The sequence below is a fragment of the Chelmon rostratus genome, chromosome 18 (genome assembly GCF_017976325.1).
Source record: "Chelmon rostratus isolate fCheRos1 chromosome 18, fCheRos1.pri, whole genome shotgun sequence".
NCBI lineage: Eukaryota > Metazoa > Chordata > Actinopteri > Chaetodontiformes > Chaetodontidae > Chelmon > Chelmon rostratus.
In genome coordinates this window covers 18,561,869-18,584,074 of record NC_055675.1, presented here as the reverse complement: position 1 = coordinate 18,584,074, position 22,206 = coordinate 18,561,869, and the positions used below count along the sequence as shown (strand labels likewise).

Genomic DNA, 22,206 nt, shown 5'->3' with positions numbered 1-22,206 from the left:
ACATTTAACACACAAAAACAGCCTGGGTCTGATGGGATCAGTCATGCCCTCTTCAGTAAAATGCATGTTAATATCCATTAACACACAACTGCAGAAAAACCGATGCTCTGTGCTGGAGAAAGTACCCAATCCTTTAACTTAAATGAACATTATCTCAAGTAGTCAAGGTCAAATGATCCAATTCCTCGTTGTGAAGAAGAATTAGATCAAAGTTTGGTTTTGCCAACAATTGAAAACATTAGATCTTTACTGGGGAATTTATAAAGTGTCAAAGAAGTGTCTTCATTCTATCAATTCTTATGAAAACCATGCAATTTCCATCAAAGGTGCTGATCAGTAAGTTAGTACATGAAAAACATGCAAATGAGCTGATGTCAATAAAATGTACACATTTTTGTGCCTCCCTGCTCGACAACACCCGAGGCCGGAGGCATTATGTTTTCAGGTTGTCCCGCTGGCCAACTGTCCCATTCTTGTGAACACAATATCTCCGGAACGCCTTGATGGAATTTCTTCAAATTTGGCATAAATGTTTTAAGCCATAATTTAGGAATGTCAATATAATCATAACCAATTTAGCCAAAACATACATGTAATATCTTTTTTATTAAAGTCCTTTCAAAGTCTTCCCTACTGTATATGTATTATATGACTCTTGACAGACGTGGATGTAAACTGCAACTTGATTGACAGACACATAAAACCTGGAGGTGGTAATTCTAGTTGTATTTCTATAGTTGGATCCCATGGTGACAGATCTAGTTGGTAAATTCTGATTGCTGTTATTTTTTATCAAATGCCAAACTTTATTTTTTGATGTTCAAACGTATAATTTAGGCTGAGTGTAACTGCAGTTAGCCTTTATAACATCAGCGTGTCTCTATCTCTGTCCCATCATCATACAGTCTTCCTGTTCACCACAGAACTGTCTGTTAGACATCTAATCGCACCACATCTTTTATACCGTCCTGGTTATCACAGAATCATTTCCCACTGAGGCTGTGGCCGCTTAACAAACTTAATGAGTGTCTCACCTTCCAAGAATGTGACATCCACATTAATTAAGACTGGGAGAAAGCTTCACTCTGGGGGGTAACCCAGGTCTTATGCTTTATTTATTATTATTATTGTTAAGGACAGCTGCTTTGTTTTTTTAATTTTGCTGTAACAAGCCTCAATGAGCTCAAAGTGACATTGCACTGAATTCAAGACAGAAGCATCTTTGGACAAGAAGCAGATACTTGGCAGGCAGAGTGATAATAAAGTTGGATACGGCTTCATTGTTTAGTATCAGAGTGCTTGGCCCTATGTGTATATCTTCAGTGCACCTCAGTTCTATTTAACCTTTGTCAACAGAAGACTGTCAGAGAAAGAGTTACTGGCAGCGCCTTATTCAGTGTACATTTCTCTCAGTCGACTCTCTCACAGACAGCCGAGCCTGTTTCTCTGAGCTGATTCAGTCTTATTTCTGCTTCATTAAAAAAATCAACACCTGAGGCTTGAATTAGTCCAAGTGGAAAACAAACAACAGTGCATCTGCCAGCATCCACTGCACTTCAGTCTTTATTTTTTCTGAATACTGAGCCATCATATTTTCCTTTAGGGTGTTTTTGCAGTCATGTATTGACAGGCTCATACACCAAAAGAAAGATAAAGAATCAACAATTGCTGCTGTGACATGAAACATACAATAATGTCACCTGATTGATTTCTCCATAGATTCGTGATGACAACAAAAGACAGCACCCTTGCCTTGTGGATTTCGCCAAGCTGCCTGAAACTGAAAGGAACTACAACTTGCAGATGTCCAGTGAAACTCTTAAGTAAGACTAGCAGTTTGTTAAAAAAATTCAATTACCTATTAATGGAATTGCCTCTGCTCCATGCTGAATTGCTGAATGCTGTGCGAGAGCAGATTAAGGCTGAGATTAAAGGAGTGCTTGTAATGGCTTGCATCTCCTGAGTGAATTCCAGTATTGATTTAAAAAAAAAAATCTTTGGTCCAAAGCTTATTTGAGCCAACTACTGAGTCATCTCACAGTAAAAACATTTGGCTTGGCTCAATAAAGCGAGCTCCTGTTACAGTGAGCTTCAATCAGGTTTGCAGTTTGTCATTCATACTGTTGTTCTGTGCCCAGCTGCCATGTATCCGAACAGCCAAATTCAGCTACTATTCACAGTGTAACTATTGATCTACTGAGATTTATAAATGTCTAATGAGCTGTGTTAAAAATGTAGCAGTCTGTCTATGGATTCTGCTGGAGTAAGGCTGAAACATTTATCCAACAAAGTGTAATGGGGCTTGAGTATTGATATCAGTTATGGTCTTTATGTCTCTTTCTGTTTAAAATTTCTCTTTCATCCTCAGGACCTTGTTGGCTCTTGGATGCCATGTTGCTCAGGTCAATGTTCACGCTGAGGACGATCTGAAGAAAATTAAACTTCCCAAAGAGTAAGTTTGCAGCCTCTAAAAAAACACAAATACTGTGCATTATATGGTATGTTACAATAAGTGATTCTGCTGAAGTTATCTACATATTAATGGGATATTATAACAATTTGATTTATTGACACTGATAGCACTTTTTTTTAAGGGAGACGAGTCATTAATACACTCATTCTGTTATTGTGGATTTTTCCTGGGCTTTTAGAAAAATGGAAGAGGTGATTTAGGTAACAATGGCATGTTGCTTACTTTGATTTTAGTCTTCGCACTCTTTAAAAGATGGATTCATTATTTTCGTTAATCAAATTTCACATGATTTCAGAGCTCTTTTTTTTATTATCTCATCACAAGAATTCCTTGAATACAGAACCAATACTTTAATTGTTACTGTTTTCAAATGAAGCCACATGGAAAACACACTGCCAACGTCACTGTCACATTTTTGTTTGTTGTATTATTTGTATTTATTTTGAAAATTACTCTGGTATGTTATTTCCTTGTCTTTTGTTCATGCTGCAGTATTTGATTTGTTATACATTAGTCTTGTAAGAAGGAAAAACAAAGATGTAATTTCATATACTTTTACCCAATTTGAGTTGGAGCACGAATTGGAAGACAATGTCAATTTAATTCTGTGCTTTTACCTTTTGTGATGTTGCTTCTTCAGCTACATGATGTCTAATGGTTATAAGCCTGCGCCACTGGAACTCTCTGACGTGAAACTTACTGCAGGTCAGGAGGTTCTAGTTGATAAACTGGCCGAAAATGCACACAACGTGTGGGCCAAAGACAGAATTAAACAAGGATGGACCTATGGCATCCAGCAGGTAAAAGCCATTATTCTTTCCATTTACAAAGGAACTGGTCTGGTCTTTGAACTTGAGTAGAATTAATAATAAATTGTACTCAAAGTATTTTATTGGATATTTCTGCTGAAACACTGAACTGTATTATTCTTGCTTGTGTCAGGATTTGAAGAGCAGGCGTAATCCTCGCCTGGTGCCATATGCTTTACTGGATGAGCGCACTAAGAAATCTAACAGAGACAGTCTGAGAGAGGCCATCAGGACCATGGTTGGATATGGATATGACATCGACCCCCCAGACCAGGAGGGTGAGAACATGTTGCTGACACAACTGCCACAAAATGCCACATTTTAGGAGTGATGATATGCATAATTAAGTTCAATTTCTTCATAATATGCTGCTCCAGGGTCACGTCCATATAGTATAAATATAGTGTTGAGAGTGGGATGTTTTGGCCAATAGTGTTTTTATTAAAACAATTAGGGAAACAGTTGTAAACTAATTATTCGCATACCTAGCCAGCAGTTATGGACAAAAGTAGTGCTGTGTGTTGTCCAGTCTCTTTTGGCATTTTAACAGTTTACTCTTTTCAAAATGAAGTTACCTGTTGGTATGTAGAAATTTATTCTCTATCAACTTGTTTGTTGGGTTATTGTTTGCACTAATTATTATAGTATGATCCTAAATTCACTACATATTTTCATATTTAATGGCATAGCCAGTAACTTTTACTTTTAATTTGATACTTTTGCTGAAAATACTCCCTAAATTAAACTACATACTCTTTCTAGGTATATAGTGTCACTTGTCAGTTGTTATTTAATGTATCTATCAAGTTACCAAGCATCAATAGTTCATGCCTCTACCAATCCCTAGGTGCCCATGAGGTGGATGATCAGAGCATTGAGACCATTCGCCTCTTCCGTGTGGAGCAGACCTACGCAGTGCAGACAGGAAAGTGGTACTTTGAGTTTGAGGCCCTGAGTGGAGGTGATATGAGGGTCGGCTGGGCCAGACCAGGCTGCAGGCCTGATGTGGAACTGGGAGCGGATGACCAGGCTTTCGTCTTTGACGGATACAGGGTAAAGCAGCTCTGTTAGGACATATTGTACTATGTATCTTCGGCAGCTATCATTTTTTCCATCCTTGCTGAGTTACAGTTGTGTGATTGCTAAAAAGGGAAGATGTCTGGTCTGGAAACAAGATATTTGACAGTTTAAAAGGACATGATTACAATTTTAATTTAGTTTGAGATTTTCTTGATCCTGCAGTGCTTATTATGAATCAGCAAAATATTGGACCAATATTATTTTATCCATCACAATCTGTCCATTTGTTTGCTTCCTTTTTAAAAATTTCTTGAATAGAGCATTCAAGATACTATTGATTGATTCCACAATGTTTTGGCAGGTTGTAAAGCAGGATCACTTTTTTCATTACGGTTTTATTAGCATGATCATATGATACATACTGCAAAAACCTAAAGCTTTGTCTTTCTTCCTTTCCCTTTCCCAAGGGCCGACGTATGCATGCAGGCAGCCGCTACTTTGGACATCCTTGGAAAAAGGGTGACGTAGTCGGTTGCATGATCAATATGGAGGACAAATCCATGATTTTTACCCTGAACGGAGAACTCCTGATCACCAACAAGGGCTCTGAGCTTTGCTTCGCTGACTTTGAGACAGAAGACGGTGAGGGCTCCATTGTCTCCAGTGAACTTTAGTGTTAATTCATTCATTTATTCTGTGTGTGCTTCCTCCATAGAATCTCTAGAGGGATGGCTGGGTTTGTTTGGCAGTTAGTATGAGGCAAACAAAATCCAAAAACAGTACAAAATGCTAATGATGTTGCAATTTAATGAGGTCCATTGTGGCATTGGCCAATTACTCTGTAAATGAGCCATCCTTCAGGACAAGAGAGGAGAGAGGGTCTCAGTGGATTGAAGTTAAATGATTAAAATTAATTATTAGAGTTGATGTGTAATGGATTCTGCAGTATGGACAGTCTACAAACTGTGTTTACATATATGGTAGTTTTATAGTACACTCATGTACACTGTTTTTCAAGGCGAGTAAAGATACAGTTTTAGTAAAGCAGTTTGTGCTGAAGTTTAGTTTAATTATTTGTATTAATAAATAATGCATTGCTAATTTGCATATCCCGCATTTTTTTGCCAGGGTTATTAAGTCACCAGACTAATTAAATGTACTACTCGAGGGCAGAGAGACAGATCGCATCGTTAGTAGTAGTGAAACATTGGAGTTACTTTTTAATGAAATCTGCAAAGAAGGGTTTGCCAACTATGTTCATGGAGGAACCTTTCACATTGCAACAAGGGATGACATGACTGGTGTTTCACACACACAAAGAATATTGGCCTGGCAAACCCACCAATGTTTCCTTAACCCTCCTCCAGGTTTCATCCCTGTGTGCAGTCTGGGCATGTCTCAGATCGGTCGTATGAACCTGGGCAAGGACGCCAGCACGTTTAAGTACTACACCATGTGTGGTCTCCAGGAAGGCTTTGAGCCCTTTGCTGTCAACATGAACAGAGAGATCACCATGTGGTTCAGCAAGCGCCTTCCCACCTTTGTCAACATACCGCAGGATCACATGCATATTGAGGTAAAGAAACATTTTCATTGTTACTGTACGTATTGGTTTTGTCCTGGTATTTCTAAGGCAACAGGGATTCTCAGTCACTGCTCATCGAAGCTGTATTTTAAGAAGATCACCTCAGTATTTTGAATTTGGACAGTATCTAGCTTGCTCTATGCATACAAACGTGGCTATAATGAACAGTGCTGCTGCCTTTGATGGACACACTGACGTTGTGCATCGATTTCCTTCTTTGGATTTGGACCCTTAACTCCTCAGGTGACGAGGATCGACGGAACGGTAGACAGCCCTCCCTGCCTGAAGGTCACCCACAAGACGTTTGGCACACAGAACAGCAACAATGACATGCTCTACTGTAGAATGAGTATGCCTGTGGAGTTCTACTCTGCAGACAAGTTACTCGAGGAATCACTTAAACTCAGGTCAGACACTGCAACAGCAGTGAAGAGCACTGTTGTGATGCAAAGAAAGATATAATTATGAAGGAACTGTGCTGGTAGCAAAATGAGTTTTGTCATTTATTTGCTCTGCCTGGCAACTGTAATACAAAGAAAATGTTATTTTTTTTTCAAGATCACTTTGTTGCTCTTCAAATCTGAAGCTGTTTTTTTGTCTGCAGCCATCCTCCAAAAGAAGATGGAACTGTTGACTATGGAAGCATCACAACTGTAAATCAACCCACATTTTCAAAGATACACGTTGCATTTGAAAAATATTGTTATGCTCTTTCTTTACTGAGTGTGACCTATTGCTGCTGTGTTTTTTATGGCAGTACTACCACTCAGTGAGAGTGTTTGCCGGACAGGACCCTGCGTCGGTGTGGGTTGGCTGGGTCACACCTGACTATCATTACTATAGCAAGAACTTCAGCCTCAGCAAGACGCGAACAGTCACTGTCACCCTGGGAGATGAGAGGGGCCGCGTCCATGAGAGGCAAGCTCTTGCTTTTTTAATATTTTTAATATATTTTGTAGTTTGTTAGATATCACAGCACAGATATGTGTAATGTAGATGGGGGGAAGCTCAGCTGATTTGTTGCGCCAGTATTGTTTAAGGGTCACCTGTTCTGTACAGAGCTCTAAGGACACTGTGTGAAAGCTATTTTCAGAAATCCATTTCCTTGTGATACTCTTGTTATCTTACACTACCTTCTCCATTCCCTTGCATCACTTCTTGCATTCCCACCAGAACCCTTTTCTCATTTTCTTAGCCTGCTAAAGCCCAAGTTCAAAGTAAAATTCATCAAGTCAATCCATTAAAATAGAGTAGGTTGGTTGTTGCAAGAGAATGTAAGAAGCTGGAAAATGTATTGATGGGAGTGAGATTAGTGAGAGAGTGTGGGAAAACAGTGTTGACTGTATTAAGACCTGAAAACTTTTCCAGGAAACACCAAAAATATTTTGGACATTCATTTTTTTGACTTTACAAGAAGGACAAACACAATACCCATATCATCATCATTAAACTCATATAAAATATTTCCTGTTCAACCCTATGTAAATTACTTATACAGTTTAAACAGTATGTTAAGCTTACGCCTCCAAATTTCAAATAAACTATAATTTGACCTTGGAATGACACAAAGAAGACGTATTGACTTCTCTTTTATCATCCTTTTTCCATCCTCCTTCAGTATTCAGGGGAATAAATGGGGACGAGAGCTTGTGTGCGTAGCAGAATGAATGTGAATGAGGAAAGAGTCACGAGTCAACACAGATCGATTAATGTGCCACTTAGTGAAAAGATACTGTGGAGAAGTTGTTTTTCAATCGTTTTTGCTGTTCTGCAGGTGTTCACATCCACAGAGTTCTGCATGCCAAGCTCATTTTCTGTTTTTGTTGCCGCAGCGTCCAGAGGAGTAACTGCTACATGGTGTGTGGAGCGGACGCAGTCGGCCCGTCTTCTGCCAGTCGTTCCAACTCTGACCTAGAGATCGGGTGTCTGATCGACCTGGCCACTGGCCTCGTCTCTTTCACTGCGAATGGCAAGGAGCTGTCGACAACGTATCAGGTAAATAAGAATAATAGCTCAGTCGTGGTGCACAGAGGACTAACGTACAAGGACAGTCAGCCTCATAAACGTCAGTGTGTGTGCATGTCATTATTTCTTCCTCCTGTGGTAAATACACAGTATTTTGGGTTATTATTCCTCAAGAGTCAGCTCCATAGCCATTACATTCAGAGACTGAGAACTTTTGAGTTATAAATAAATATGATAAATCTTCAGGATGATGGCCCTCAGACGTATTTGTATTGCCTGCACATACTCTAAAGATCCCCTCTTCCTTTCCTTCAGGTAACGTAAACAAATTTGCACTGCAGTAAATTAGACCTGCAGGAAGGCAGTTGGGAAATTATACAGCTGAATTCTCATCTGTTTTCAATACCAGTCTTAACAAAGACAGACATCTGCTCAGTAACCCTCGTCTCGCCTCTCTGATCTCAGGTTTTTAACGCATCATATTGAATACCTGACTAGACATCGAAATGATGCCTTGAGAAGCTTTCATCACTCAAGCCTTGTTCTCATCTTTATCGCTGTTATTGTCTCCTGTTTTTCTGGGCTTTTTTGTTTAAATCCTCCATTTAGAAGTGAATTGGCATTTTTAGCAGGCAGAAGCTTTCTGACGGAATCAAGTGGCTTTTAACCTGATGAAAAGCTTATTGTCCTGTTATGGCTTTGGAGCTGCGGCCGGTTTTCCTCTTTCTTTGTATTCATCTTTTGTGTGTGATGGCTGTCATCAATACACCAACTGACACTCTGTGAGCTGATTTATAACACCAGCTAATCCACAGCTTTAGAGGTTAAAAGGCTTCTGACACTTGTTTAATTTGCCACCAGAACAGACACTAGAAGAGCACAATAAGAATAATCAATTATGTTAGATTCCACTAAGGGTTTAGTTCAGGACAGACTGATTATTAAGCTCCATCATGCAGTGTTGCAGCACTTTTTTTCATTTTGGTGCATTATTAAATCTTATGCTGTCTCTGATGCCAATGACTGAGCTTTGTTTATTTTTAGGTGGAGCCAAATACTAAGTTGTTCCCTGCTGTGTTTGTACGCCCCACCAGTGCAAACCTCTTCCAGATGGAATTTGTCAAGATCAAGGTTCGTCTCTTTTTAGATCTAACAATAGACAATGCTAGAACATGATGTGCTGAGTAGTAGTGGATGTTGCTATTGCCAGGGCAAATACACAGTTTGCTCATTAATCTTGCTCATTAACTCGTAACATTTTACAACTAATCTCATTTACAATAATGAATAGATCACCTCATCCTCAAGTAGTCACACACTGGTCAACAGACCTAAATTTTAACTCTGTGACCAAAATTGAAAATTGGAAAGTCATTATTTGAGTATTAAGCTCTGTCTGCACTTTAAGTAGTTGTAGTTAGAATGAAACTATGGTAAAAACACATATTTTTATACATAGACACCACTTAGGATGATCTAAAGATAAAATTGTGGATGGAATATAAATGAAGTTAAGCTTGTCTTTGTTTTGCTTAAGTATTCCTCTGGCATCACATATTTAAGTCATTTATAATGTGTTTACAATCAAAATGTTTATTCAACAAAGCATAATATTAAAACCAGAAGCACATCAATAGTTGAAATAGTTTCCCTTCAGTGAATATTATCTTTCCTCTTTTCCCAGGATGCGATGCCGCTCTCATCTGCCATATTTAAGAGTGAGCACAGGAACCCGGTGCCGCAGTGCCCGCCACGACTGGATATGCAGACCATCGTGGCTGTGCTGTGGAGCCGGATGCCAAACACCTTCCTCAGTGTGGAGACAGCCCGGGTCAGCGAGAGGCATGGCTGGGTGGTCCAATGTCTGGAACCACTGCAGATGATGGCCGTACATATACCCGAGGAGAACAGGTCTGCAACAAGGATGTGATGTACAGTACAGAAACACTCTATGCCAGCATGTGCAGAGTTTGGTTGTTCCTCTTAGGAATGGATGAAATAGATGAAATCTTTTATCATTTAATTGTAACTTTTCGGAAAATGACAAACAATGAATGTCTAGTTTGCGCCCTCGTACTGCTGTCATGTAAGTAACCTCCCTGGTTCTCCATCATCTTATTCTTTTCTTGCTTTCTTCTAGGTGTTTGGACATCCTGGAGTTATCTGAGCATGAAGACCTGAGAAAGTTCCATTACCACACACTGAAGCTGTACTGTGCCCTCTGTGCTCTGGGAAACACGCGCGTTGCTCACGCGCTCTGCAGCCACTTGGACCAATCACAGCTCCTCTACACCATCGACAATCAGTACCTCTCTGGCATGCTGAGAGAGGGCTTCTACAATGTCCTCATCAGGTGTGATACTTGCAGTTGGTTTTAAATACAGCATAGTCAGATGATTACTCTGTTATTGTAATTGGTGCTTTTGTTTTTGATTGATTTTTCATCGATCCTTGCTTTCAGTTTGGCAAACTGACTTTTTTGTCTTCATATGGTATGGAGAGCAGAAATTGTATTGAGAAATAGAATAAATGCTAAGTGCTGCTGCAAAGTCTGTTACAATGCTGCAGTGTCCAAATTCAATAACCTTAACTTTGGTGAATGGAGAAGAAAAAAGTTGCCAGTATTTTTAGTCATCAGGGAATCCAATGATGATCAATGATAGAATGACAGCTTGTTTTCAAATCAGGAGCCAGGAACCAGCAACATTAACTGTTAAAGTGATGAAGCAGCACACAAGACCATAAAGTAGATTTGTCATAATAAATCTTGGTAACACCTCTGTGATGTATTTGTATTGCCTGCTCACATCCAGTGCATCTCTTCTTACAATAAATTAATCAATAAATTCCACCACACGGATGGACAAAATTCCATGCATCATGCATGTCACCTGCTGCTTTCCAGACATCGTGCTTACCTCCATTATCACTTAAAATGCAATTTTAAGTGATAACCCTGTGGGTGGGGAGTTTTGTTTCTAAACTGTGAGTATGGGCCACAAAGAGTTCAAGAGCTCAGCCTCTCAGCAGCTAGTCAAGTAATTGCTGAGTCATTGGTATTGATCAACAACCCTGTCACCTCCCACAGATATATTATGTTAATTTTGTGCTCTGGGGGTGTAGAAAATCTTACCAGTTTCACATTTATACCACTCAGGGAAAGATATTTTTAAATCTAGAGCTAGAATGGTTATTTCCTGCTAAGTATAATGGCCAAAGTCTCCAGGTATGCTGTGATTGAACTGATTCTTCTTCTCATTGCCAGCATCCATCTTGAGACAGCAAAGGAGGCTCGCCTAATGATGAACAATGAGTTCATCATCCCTGTGACGGACGAGACTCGCTCCATCAAGCTGTTCCCTGACGAGTCAAAGCGGCACTCGCTGCCTGGCGTGGGCCTGAGCACCTCCCTTAAACCTCGGGTCAACTTCTCCCCGGTCGGCATCATCAGCACAAAGCGCCACCAGTTCCTGTACAGCCCCCAGATCCCTCTTGGCGCCCTGAAAGAGAAAGCCATCAGCATGCTCACTGAGGCCGTGCAGGGCGGAGGCATACATATCCGAGACCCGGTAGGCGGCAGCGTGCAGTACCAGTTTGTCCCCATCCTGAAGCTGATTGGAACGCTGTTGATCATGGGAGTCCTAACCAGTGAGGAGGTGAGACTGATTCTCCTCCTGATTGACCCCAACGTGTTCGGAGAGGCCAAGGAGGGTGAGGAGGTCAAGGGGGATGAGGTGGCTGTGGCCGGGGAGAAGGAGGAGGTGAGCAAGAACGAGGAGAAGGCTGTGGAGGCGGGAGAGGAGGAGACGAAAGAAGGCAAACCACTGGTTAAAGGTCTGCTGGAGAAGTCGCTGCCCGAGTCTGTCAAACGCCAGGTGATGAAAATGATCATTAAAAAACAGGCACACACATTTCAGCTATTAAATGTGAGATTGAAAAAAGTTGCATTAAAGTTAAATCCATCTAGCATGCCAAGGTGTTAATTAAAATTTAATTTTACCCCTCTTATTTGCCTTCATCCGATTTGGTACAATAAATCCACATTTGTCAGCAGTTAAGAGCTTTTATGATTTATCTCTTACTGAGAAGTGACTGCATGAGTGCAAACGAAGACAGTGGTTGAATGCTAATTTTGCTATCAATGACAAAAAGTTCATAATACAGTTAACATTCAAACACAGCTTTAATCTCTGCATTGTGGAGATATCTTGATAAAATGGCAATAATATACAAGGTTTCTCCCTCGTTTAACAAACAAACATTCCGTCAGTTGATATGAAATTATCTATGTCGAAAACCATATCTAACAATACAGACAGAGAATTTTACGTCTAAATGTTATCTAGATGTCTGTTCCTGCTGAGTTCATTCCTTTGATTGTGTCTCTTTTCTTTCCAGATGTGTGAGCTGCTGCACTACTTTTGTGACTGTGAGCTGAAGCACCGCATCGAGGCCATCGTCTCCTTCTCCGACAGCTTCGTGTCCAAGCTGCAGTTCAACCAGAAGTTCCGCTACAATGAGCTGATGCTGGCGCTCAACATGTCAGCCGCCGTCACTGCCAAGAAGACTAAAGAGTTTCGTTCTCCCCCACATGAGCAGGTACCATACCGGAGAGAAATCGTTTGCATCCTGCATGAGATGTTATTTATGTTTAAGGTTGTTTGAGGTATTATACTGTAACAAAACCCCAGATCACTGAGCCTTGGGGTGAAAATAATCAATGACCTGGGCTTCTGTAGTTCTCCGAGTGCATTTTATTTTTGGCTCTGTCTTAACTTTATTTTCAGCTGGTATTCCCAAAGGGTAAATTGGGCCATATGTCAGGCTAAATTGAATTTGGAGTGAGTTGACTGTGCATTGAGAGTTTAACAGCTGGCATTTACGAGTAGTAGATTATTAATAACTTCACTGTACTGTGTTCAAATTTTGAAAATTTCAACCAAGTCTGTAACTCAGGATGTATTGTGGAAAAACTGCAGAAACCGCCTCGATCCGCTAACTAGGTCAACGTTGAAATCTTTTTAAGGTTAAGTTGAGTTTTTAAAAAACCAGGATATTAAAACACGAACAAGAATAAGAACAGAGTCAAACCTGCTAGATGTACAAAAATTCCTGTTTGACCAGGCCAGAGATGCTGCTGGGGAACTGAAATCAAAGCAGCGGACACAGCAGTCTGTGCTATCTGAACCTTTCAGATCAAAATATCCCCCTGAGGGTTTATTCACTCACACAACAGATGTTGAAGCAATTGGCCTTTATAACTTTTGAGAGGTCAGACTCAGGTTTCGTTTCCATCCGGGCAACGGTCAGTCCGGAGGCCGACTGGACTGTGTACCTCTTTATTGTTTGTTTAGGTCCACATTAGTTGTTACTCTGGTAACAACTACTATCCATGAGGTCTATAACTGGAATTGAATCGTAATGACTGTCAAAACGAATAAGCTTATATTAGTGGACGTATCGGACAAGTGCTACTGTCATGCTGTGTGTGTACACTATAAATATTAGACATTTAGGGGATCACATTATCATTTAACTGTTTGGTGATTGAAACACTTCAAAATCAATGGATTCTTCTCATCTTTCTCATCTACTTTTAAAAACACTGTTTGGTTTCATTCTTTCTACTGTTTTTAAAATATCAAACGCATAGATAGAAGCAGTTGCTTTCAGTGTTTTTCAACTTAGCGTGTAATAACTGCGTCAGCACACTGAAGCACCCGGGGATCACATCTTTGTAGCTAATGAGAAGTCCCCATTAAGCATCTGTTTCTCCTTCACTGTGTCTCAGAGCCAGAGTGGAGAGGAAGAGCGCTACATTATTCTTCCTGACCAGTAGCCAGAAAGTCCACTGTTTTCTTTTTTGTTTAGATGTGCACGACTGCAAAGCCTTTCTCTTTTAAGAATGTTTAAGTGTGCTTCCCCGAGCTGCAAAACCTTGCAGATAAGCACAGCCCCACAGATACACTATGAACCCTGAAAAGTAAGCAAGTGTGGTGGTCAGCAGCAGGTGTATACTGTAGGCAACATTCTCCAAGATTGCTGTATGTTCCTCCCATGGTTTATTAAAAAGCTCTGCCAGTAATAGACATCAGAATAGCCTAAACTGGACCCTGCATTTTCTTAGCCTCGGGAAGCATGTCATGTATTTTTAGTCTGCTTTATAGTTAGCTTGTGACATACAGCAAACACAGCAGTTTTATAGCTATTTAGAATACTTAATCATTAAAACTATCACTAAACTATTTAAAACTACTAGTTATAGTATGTGATTAAGATTTACTTTAAATGTTCTGATTTTCACTTGTCAGACTATTTCTGTCTGCACTGATCAGACAGATCTGAAAAGCCCATGTGAGCACTCGCTGCATAAGACTACATGAGTAATTCTGCTGTTGAGAGTGACTCAGAATAATAATGGTGCTATCCTCTCTGTATGCTAACCTGTTTTATTCATTTTTCACATGCTTGTGTGACTGTTTGCTTATTTCTCCCTCACTCTCCTCATCCCTCCTGCTTTCTAAAACAGTTTTTTTGTATTCCCTTCTGCACTCTCTGCTCTTCTAGCATTATTGTTGTGTTTGTTTCCTGCAGATCAACATCCTGTTGAATTTCAGTGCAGGGGAGGACTGCCCCTGTCCCGAGGACATCCAGGATGAACTCAACGCCTTCCATGAAGAGTTGCGACTGCATTGTGGTAGAGTCCAACTGCTCCCTCAGTTCTATTACAAACGTTGATTGTGGTTCATAGATGTTTGTACTTTTTTCAAGTCTTAGTGAAGGTATTTTCTCAAACAGATTATTTTTGACCTTTTGACTCAGAAAACAAAGCAGTGGTTTTTGCGGTGTGATTGTAAAATCATGTGAAATGGAGGCTAGCAGTCACATTGACTGTGGCCTGATCTGCTATTCAAAATAATAAAACACCAACATACTGGTTTCTTAACATACTGCACTCTGCTTCACATAGTTGCACTTGAAGGAGAGTACCACAACCTCCATGCACATTTAAGCACTTTTTCTTACAGAAATTTGTTTCCCCTTGCAGGAATTCCCGTGGAGGAGGAAGAGGAAGAGCAGGACACGTCAATAAAAGGCCGACTCCTTGCTCTACTCTACAAAATCAAAGGTCCACCTCAGAAGACAGAGGAGGAACCCGCAGAGAAGGAACAGGCTGCCCCCAGTAAGTAACTTTGTTTAGCAAAAAGGAAAAAGGCCTAATAACGCAAGACTGGCAAGAAAATCAACAAAATCAGGATTCAGATGCCGTGACAGATCAAACATGGGTATTGAAAAACCTTGAAATAGACACAGATGTATCCATCATAAATGATAAAGGACAGGAGACACTGCCTGGATACTAGTTTAGCAAGTTCTTTGCTTCAACCTGGTCTCAGTGGTTTCAGTATTCTTCTTTGTTGCCCTGTGCTGAAAGCATGCTTATGTTCTGTTTCAAATAATAGAAGACTAATGTACAGCCACTGCAAGACTCTGCCATAAATTTTAATGCCTCACTCCAGCCTCCCACACCTCGCCTGCATTATTGAAAAGCTTCGTAAGTGGACAGATGATGTGATTCAAGGTGATTCTGATAGACCTGCGTTACCTTTTCTACATCATATTAAAATCATATCGCATAAACAAGCTGCTCCTCCTCCAGTCTGTTCTACTGCCATTATTTAAATATGTAAATGTTATCTTAATATCTAATCTGCAAATTTAGTATTATGCATTTCAGTGTGTGAGCCAAATAACACCAGAATCAGGAATCAGAATATTTAGGGAGGTTGCAATTATTAGTATAGCAAACTCATTTTTGGGCAGTTATGAAACTTAAACGTTTTTTAAAAAATGACACCATTGACTATGTGCAGTCATTTGCAGATTAGCTTCCACAAAGCATAGTTTTTCATATTTGGGATGATTCCCAAGTGAGTCACCGTTTGAGACGATGCAGAGCAGATGTGAATCTGCGAGACATTCACCTTCAGGGCAGCTGGCTCTCTCTCTCTCTCTCTCTCTCTCGCTCTCTCTCTCTCTCTTTCTATCTGTCTCGTCTCTAATTATCATTCTGTGTGAAACTGACCCTTTGTTTGCTACAGATGTTGGGCTGTTTGACTTAAGCACTCAAAGTTCAGCGATAGCTTTGGCATAATGATGTTATCATTCGGACAGGTGCAGCGTTTAGCTGCAGCCTCTACATTTATCACTATAGGTCACTGAGTTCCTCTGTAGTTGTGCTCTGTTTTATTGTTGCTTCTCTGTGAGATTAAAGTTTGATGAGACCTTAAAATGAAGTTGCAAAGGACCACCCTGACCACTTTCAAAGAACAAGACAGAACAAAACCTCCCCTCCTGGGCTACAGTTTAATTTTTATCTGGGTCTATAAATCTATCTTGTATTTTGTGCTCTGCTATAAATGTGGATGAAATGCGTTAGACCCATGTTATTCCTTCCCTTAATGAAAAATGTTTTTGAGGTGCCTGGGGAACAGAGTCCACAACTGTTTCTCAACAGTCTTTGGAAACAATTTCAAACATTTTCCTCCAAGGTACTCTCTCTGGAGACAAAAGTTTGAAGGACAAGCAAATGTCAATTACACCTTAACCTTTTATAAGTCAACTTACTGCAGAAGGAAAAAGGTTGAGAGTAGTAGTAGCTATTCTAGTTGCTGCATTTTGCTTAAACATCAATCATTATTGTCTAATCCCAATATTTTAGAGCTCAGTGATGAGTGAATGTTAAACCTTGTTGTCAAGGCTTTTTGAATCAGGGCAGTGTGGGAGTATTAGTGATTGCATTGTGTTTTGCATTGTTGGGAAGAGGCTTGGATTACAGACCAATGCAAATAGTTAGCTTGTTAACACATTTAGAGAGTGAATGTAGGTAGAGTGCTCCAGAATTACAGTCACTCAATATGTGAAAAACAACCACAGTTATTCCTCAGTTCTGTTTCAGCTGAGACAAGCTGTCAAACTCTAAATTAAGTTTTGACTTTTAAATAATTTACAGTATCTATGCTTTGTTTATATTGAAAGATCACACATAGTCAGTGACAGGCGGTATTCCCAGATTTAAGGTGTCCTGCCAGTTTGATATAATTTCAAAGTACGCTGTTAATTGATCTGCAAACATCCCCTCATGTGCTGTATTAATGTCAGCATCATCAGTGTCCATGAAGACATAAAGTTTATGGCAAAGTCATCTGGTCAAATTACACAAGTAGCAGCATAACCCAGCCTATAGAGTTACATCTGATCTTGATTTTCCTATGACGTTATGAAAGACATATGTTCACTGTACTTCTGCTTGACTCTGTTTTTGAACTAGCACTTTTTGCTTGGTTGTGGATTTTTCTTTCTGGTTCAACAGAATCTTCCTGGATCACACCACATGTTTTGGCATATGCTGCCACCTTTTCACTGTTGTTATGCCCCTCAAGCTCCTCATTGGATGCTCTTTTTTTAAGCTTCCTCCACCTTTGACACACATAACATCGTTTCTGATTGTACTGTTTGCTGAATGTAAATGTCACAATCACAGCGCTGCCGACAGCCGACGAGCTGCCCTGAGGCTTCTTATCAAATCGTCAGAGTTAAAAGCAGCAAAACCCTGTATGATGTTTTAAACTCTGCACGGAGTATCTGGTGCATTATGACTTGAGTTTGACTTGAAAACAGTTACTTTTCACCTCTGAACAGGTAACAGAATAGACATACACACTCCAAGTTAATTGTGCATTGCTAAAGAAGTATTTTGTCTCACCTTGAAGGGGTTTATCAGAAACTTACATTGAAATAGCAAAATAACAGAAAATACGGCAGTTGTACCAAAAAGCTTTGGGTGGTGTTATTGCTGAACTGTGGGATGCATTATGTTTTTTCCTATTTAAAATCAGCTGCAATAGGATGAATCATTGTTTGATTCACTTGTAGCAGTGCTGGCCTCAGCATTTTGTCATCATGCACAAAAATAATGTGTTTTCTGGTTTCTAGACGAGTATAAACCGGCTACTGTGGTGTTTGAGTTGAGAAGCTGTTGTTCCATAACCACCGGTTTCACCCCTTGATAGTCCACTGAAATTATGTTTTTGTGTGTCTGTGTGTGTGTCTGCCCATGATTCATAAATAGCATGAAATAACAACCCAGCAACAGCAAGTAAGAATACACACAATTGGACTGCAAGCCCAAAAGCATTCAGTGTGCTTGTGTCATGGACCATTTTTGCACAGCAGGTTGTAATAATGTATTGTAAGGGCAGAGGCACAGAGAACAACAGACTAGAGCTGCAATTTGCTGTCTGCTATTGGGACTTTTTAACCCCCTGCTTCATCCGCATGCATTGGGTTTGTTTTACAGCTCTATTAAACAACTTTCCATGTCAGTTTTTTCAAATGACAGTGAAAGGTAAGAGTTGGAAAACTTACAATACATAATAGTCCCCCTCTTGGTTTTACAGAGCTCTCTAACTGGCAAAACTTGACTGTTTTGGTTTTTCTCACCGCTCTCATCGCATTTTTTTCAAAAGCAGCAGGCAGCTGTGTTCAGCTAAAGATTAAGTTTAAAGTGAGTGAAAGTTAATAACATTCACCATGTGGCCAGAAACACAAGTAAATGCTGAATGTGTAAATAATATATTGCTGTGTTCTGTAGAAGTTGAACCCAAGTTTTGCGAAAAACAAGTTTTAATACGCACAGGAGCACACTGTTTTGTTTAGTGTTGATCAAGTGTGGTGGCACCATTAGTACTAACTTTACTGTCTCTGACCATCATTCACTGTGTGGATGTTGAATTCTCACTTCTCTAGCCAACCTGAAGGAGCTGATCTCCCAGACCATAACCACCTGGGCCCAGGAGTCTCACATCCAGGACCCAGAACTGGTCAGAGTGATGTTCAGCCTGCTAAGGAGGCAGTATGACGGCATCGGAGAGCTGCTCCGGGCCATGAAGAAATCCTACACCATCAGTGCCGCCTCCGTGCAGGATGCTATTAATCTGTTGGCATCTCTGGGTCAAATCAGGTCTCTGCTGTCAGTACGCATGGGCAAGGAAGAGGAGAAACTCATGATTGATGGACTCGGGTGAGAAAATTTGCCACCATAAATGCAGTGATGTCGAGATAAAGGATACTGTTACACAACTGTTCCTCACTTCACATTGTTCCTTAGATATGTTTCCATAATAGGGCAGTATTTCAAACATGCTTTGTTTTGCTGCAGAAAGATGGGACATACAATAGATCATGACCTTCACCTTCTTGTGTTCCAGTGACATCATGAACAACAAGGTTTTCTACCAGCATCCCAACCTAATGAGAGTGCTGGGCATGCACGAGACTGTCATGGAGGTCATGGTCAATGTGCTGGGAGGAGACAAGTCACAGGTATGAAGGCATGACCACATATTGACATTTTCAGAGTTGGTGTGGTCATTACAACCCACTGCTGTCAAGTTGTTACTGTCATGCAAGTAAATAAATGACAAACCATCAAAAGTCAAGGTCCACTCACTGTACATTCTTACTGTCCATACTGACTTCAAAGTTTAAGATTTAAACAGTAGTTTTACCTGAATTTAACCCTTGCAAATATCAAACTTAAGTGTCTTTACAATAAAGGTCCACTGGACACCTTTTAACCTGCATTTGGAGCAGAGGAACCTAGTTTCAATTCTTATTTTTACTATTATTATCATGTGGGTTTTATTCACCATCTTATTTTGCCTTAATTTTCTATCCTTGCTTTTCATTTTATGTCTTTTTTATGTGAAGCACTTGGTTTGTATAATTATGTTGCTGTAAAAGCACTTTGAGCTGCAATTCTTGTATGAAAGGTACTATATGAATAAAGTGTATTATTATTATTATTATTCAGAGTTTTGTACTTTGGACTGTTTGATTGAAGAGCTTTGACAGAGGCTTTTTATGCTTAATAGGTTGTTTACTGATCTCAGGAAAACAAATTTAATCCTGAGAAAGTGAAGTAAGCCAAGAACAACAACTTAATACCCAAAAAAAACCACAGGGGTAATGGAGAGGGCAAAGAAGTAAACTAGGCCTGTGAGGGCACAAGGGGGCCTCTCAAGCCTGTCCTTTTTGGGCAGTGCTGACAGAAGCTGGAAGAGACGGTTGTGATTTAACGCTACGGCCAGTGCCAAGCATGAATTGAACCTCAGACATAAAGACCTCAGGGAAACATTCAGGCCTTCACATCTGACTCTGGTAGTCTGATCACGCAGTCTCAGACATAAATTCCAGACCAGTTTACTGCCACTTGATATGTGCCCTTCACTTACTGTGGCCATATAAAGTGGCAGTACCACAGCTTGTGAGTGTTTATCAAGTATGCGATATTTATTCCTTGATTATTTCAAATCTTGTTAAGCCATGGCATGGTATAACTTTGAACCATGATTTTAGTTGGGAAATTAATTTTCCAGTCATGTCCTTGCTCACAATATTAAGAACAACAATTCTGTAATACATGATTAAACCTGCAGTGTGTGACTTTTGTCTCCCCCTTCTGGCAGTAAGAGTAAACAAACACTGTCTGAGGCAATAGGCTCTACCATAACCTCTGTACCTTCGAGTTGGTGTAGCCTACTCTGTCGCTGCGGTTGCTTCCCCCTTCAGCTCTGGCCAACCAATCAGTGCTGGTTGACGTAAAACACATCACTTTCAGTGCGTCAGACCAGGAATTTCACCACAGACTCCAGATTTAAAATCGGGCTTGCCGTGAAATACAAAGAGATTTTTCCTAGTGGCTTAATCAGCGTTGCATGAACTCATTTGGCAAGTGCTTGAATGTAACAGACGTTCGTTTATATGTAAAAGTCCTAAACTTCAGCTTTAATGCAAGATGTTAACACTATAAAACAGGCATGTCAAACTCATTCCATAAAGGGCCGTGTGGCTGCAGGTTTTCGTTCCAACCAAGGAGGAGCACACCTGGCTGGAATCAATTAATCAGCTGATCTCAGTCTTCAGCTGATAACTAAGTGATCCCTTGATGTTGATTGGTTGGCCTGGTGTGCTCCTCCCTGGTTGGAACAAATACCTGCAGCCACACGGCCCTTTATGGAATGAGTTTGACATGCCTGCTATAAAATAAAGAGTTGTAAGAACAGGTTCTCTATTTTTAAACCCAGTCTTTAATTACATGTTGATTTCCAACTGTACACAGCATTACCATACAGATAGCATTAGTATTGAGTAACTTTTCACGAGACTTAAACACATTGAAAAGATTAAATTGTTTTTGTTTTGCCAAAAACCGTCATACATTTGCTTTTAGATGTGGAAACATTTGGCGAGTTTGAAAGTTTAACAGTTAGGGCAACTTGTTTTGATGATGAGTTTGTGATGTTCTGCACTGTGCATACTTACAGAGTGTCATTTGCCGGGGGTAAGATGAGGATTTCCTTCCCTGTGGTGTCTTTTCATTCTTGTGGCAATTTACTTTCATCTCCAGTGTGGAAAAAAAATGACTTTGCACTTAGATTTATGCTCCGACTGAACCTTAGCCTGAACCCATACCCCAACTTACAAAAATGAGGATTAGACAGAGGTAATAGCAGTATGTGCAAAAGGACTTTAAGGTGAAATTATTTTCCAGTTGTTGTGTTCTGAACAGAAAATGAGTTTTATTTATTGACTACACATTGACACACCGAACATATACGACTCTGCATCCTCCAGACATATCAAAAATAGATGAAAATCCACTTGCACTGCTGCAGCAGCTTCTTTGGGGAAATGTTAGATATCAAATGTTTTCTTGTCTCTCCTAACAACGTCATCTTGGATATTACTGAGAATACTGAGTTTCCAATTCACCTTAAAACCTGAGGGTCTGTGTTGTTGTGTGCATCAAACAGAAATGGGAGGAAGAATCAGGCTTGGAGTTGTTTGAAGATGAATGGAATAATATATGAGACAGCCAGCTTAAAGCTACCAGCTCAAGGTCCTGCAGAGAACATAATATGATAGTTTGTAACTCTAACGGGGTTATCAGGCACAGGATGAAGGCTAGAAGCAGTGGGGTCAGAAAATGGCTGATCACTTTCATATTTTTGGACCTGCCCTTTAATTTTCTCATACTGGCAAGAGGGTGCTAAAGAAAAATAATAGCAATAGAAATGACTGTCACATGACTCTCAAAATCCCAGATAAATTAATGACTCAAGATGAATATCTGCTTAAAATATTGGTACTGCTAGAAAACAGCCATCAAACAGACCCTCCAACAAAGAATGACTGGACTACAGGACAAAATAAACTGACCTTTACCGGAAGACTACAATATGATCAATATATAAAATACTGGAAAGAATTGACTACATATATGTGTCTAT

General features: G+C 40.1%; 1 protein-coding gene across 1 annotated transcript in view; it reads left to right on the top strand.

The window, feature by feature from the left end:
- Window positions 1–22,206, top strand: part of ryr3 (ryanodine receptor 3) — a 117,878-nt gene that overhangs the window by 49,272 nt on the left and 46,400 nt on the right. The window contains exons 23-42 of the mRNA XM_041959396.1: window positions 1,720–1,823; window positions 2,369–2,452; window positions 3,114–3,273; window positions 3,416–3,560; window positions 4,130–4,335; window positions 4,770–4,944; window positions 5,670–5,878; window positions 6,131–6,294; window positions 6,492–6,540; window positions 6,645–6,805; window positions 7,720–7,882; window positions 8,897–8,983; window positions 9,537–9,763; window positions 9,993–10,205; window positions 11,118–11,727; window positions 12,251–12,451; window positions 14,447–14,549; window positions 14,901–15,035; window positions 18,662–18,935; window positions 19,123–19,237. Coding sequence (XP_041815330.1) covers window positions 1,720–1,823; window positions 2,369–2,452; window positions 3,114–3,273; window positions 3,416–3,560; window positions 4,130–4,335; window positions 4,770–4,944; window positions 5,670–5,878; window positions 6,131–6,294; window positions 6,492–6,540; window positions 6,645–6,805; window positions 7,720–7,882; window positions 8,897–8,983; window positions 9,537–9,763; window positions 9,993–10,205; window positions 11,118–11,727; window positions 12,251–12,451; window positions 14,447–14,549; window positions 14,901–15,035; window positions 18,662–18,935; window positions 19,123–19,237 — 3,585 coding nt within the window. The remainder of the gene's footprint in view (window positions 1–1,719; window positions 1,824–2,368; window positions 2,453–3,113; window positions 3,274–3,415; window positions 3,561–4,129; window positions 4,336–4,769; window positions 4,945–5,669; window positions 5,879–6,130; window positions 6,295–6,491; window positions 6,541–6,644; window positions 6,806–7,719; window positions 7,883–8,896; window positions 8,984–9,536; window positions 9,764–9,992; window positions 10,206–11,117; window positions 11,728–12,250; window positions 12,452–14,446; window positions 14,550–14,900; window positions 15,036–18,661; window positions 18,936–19,122; window positions 19,238–22,206) is intronic.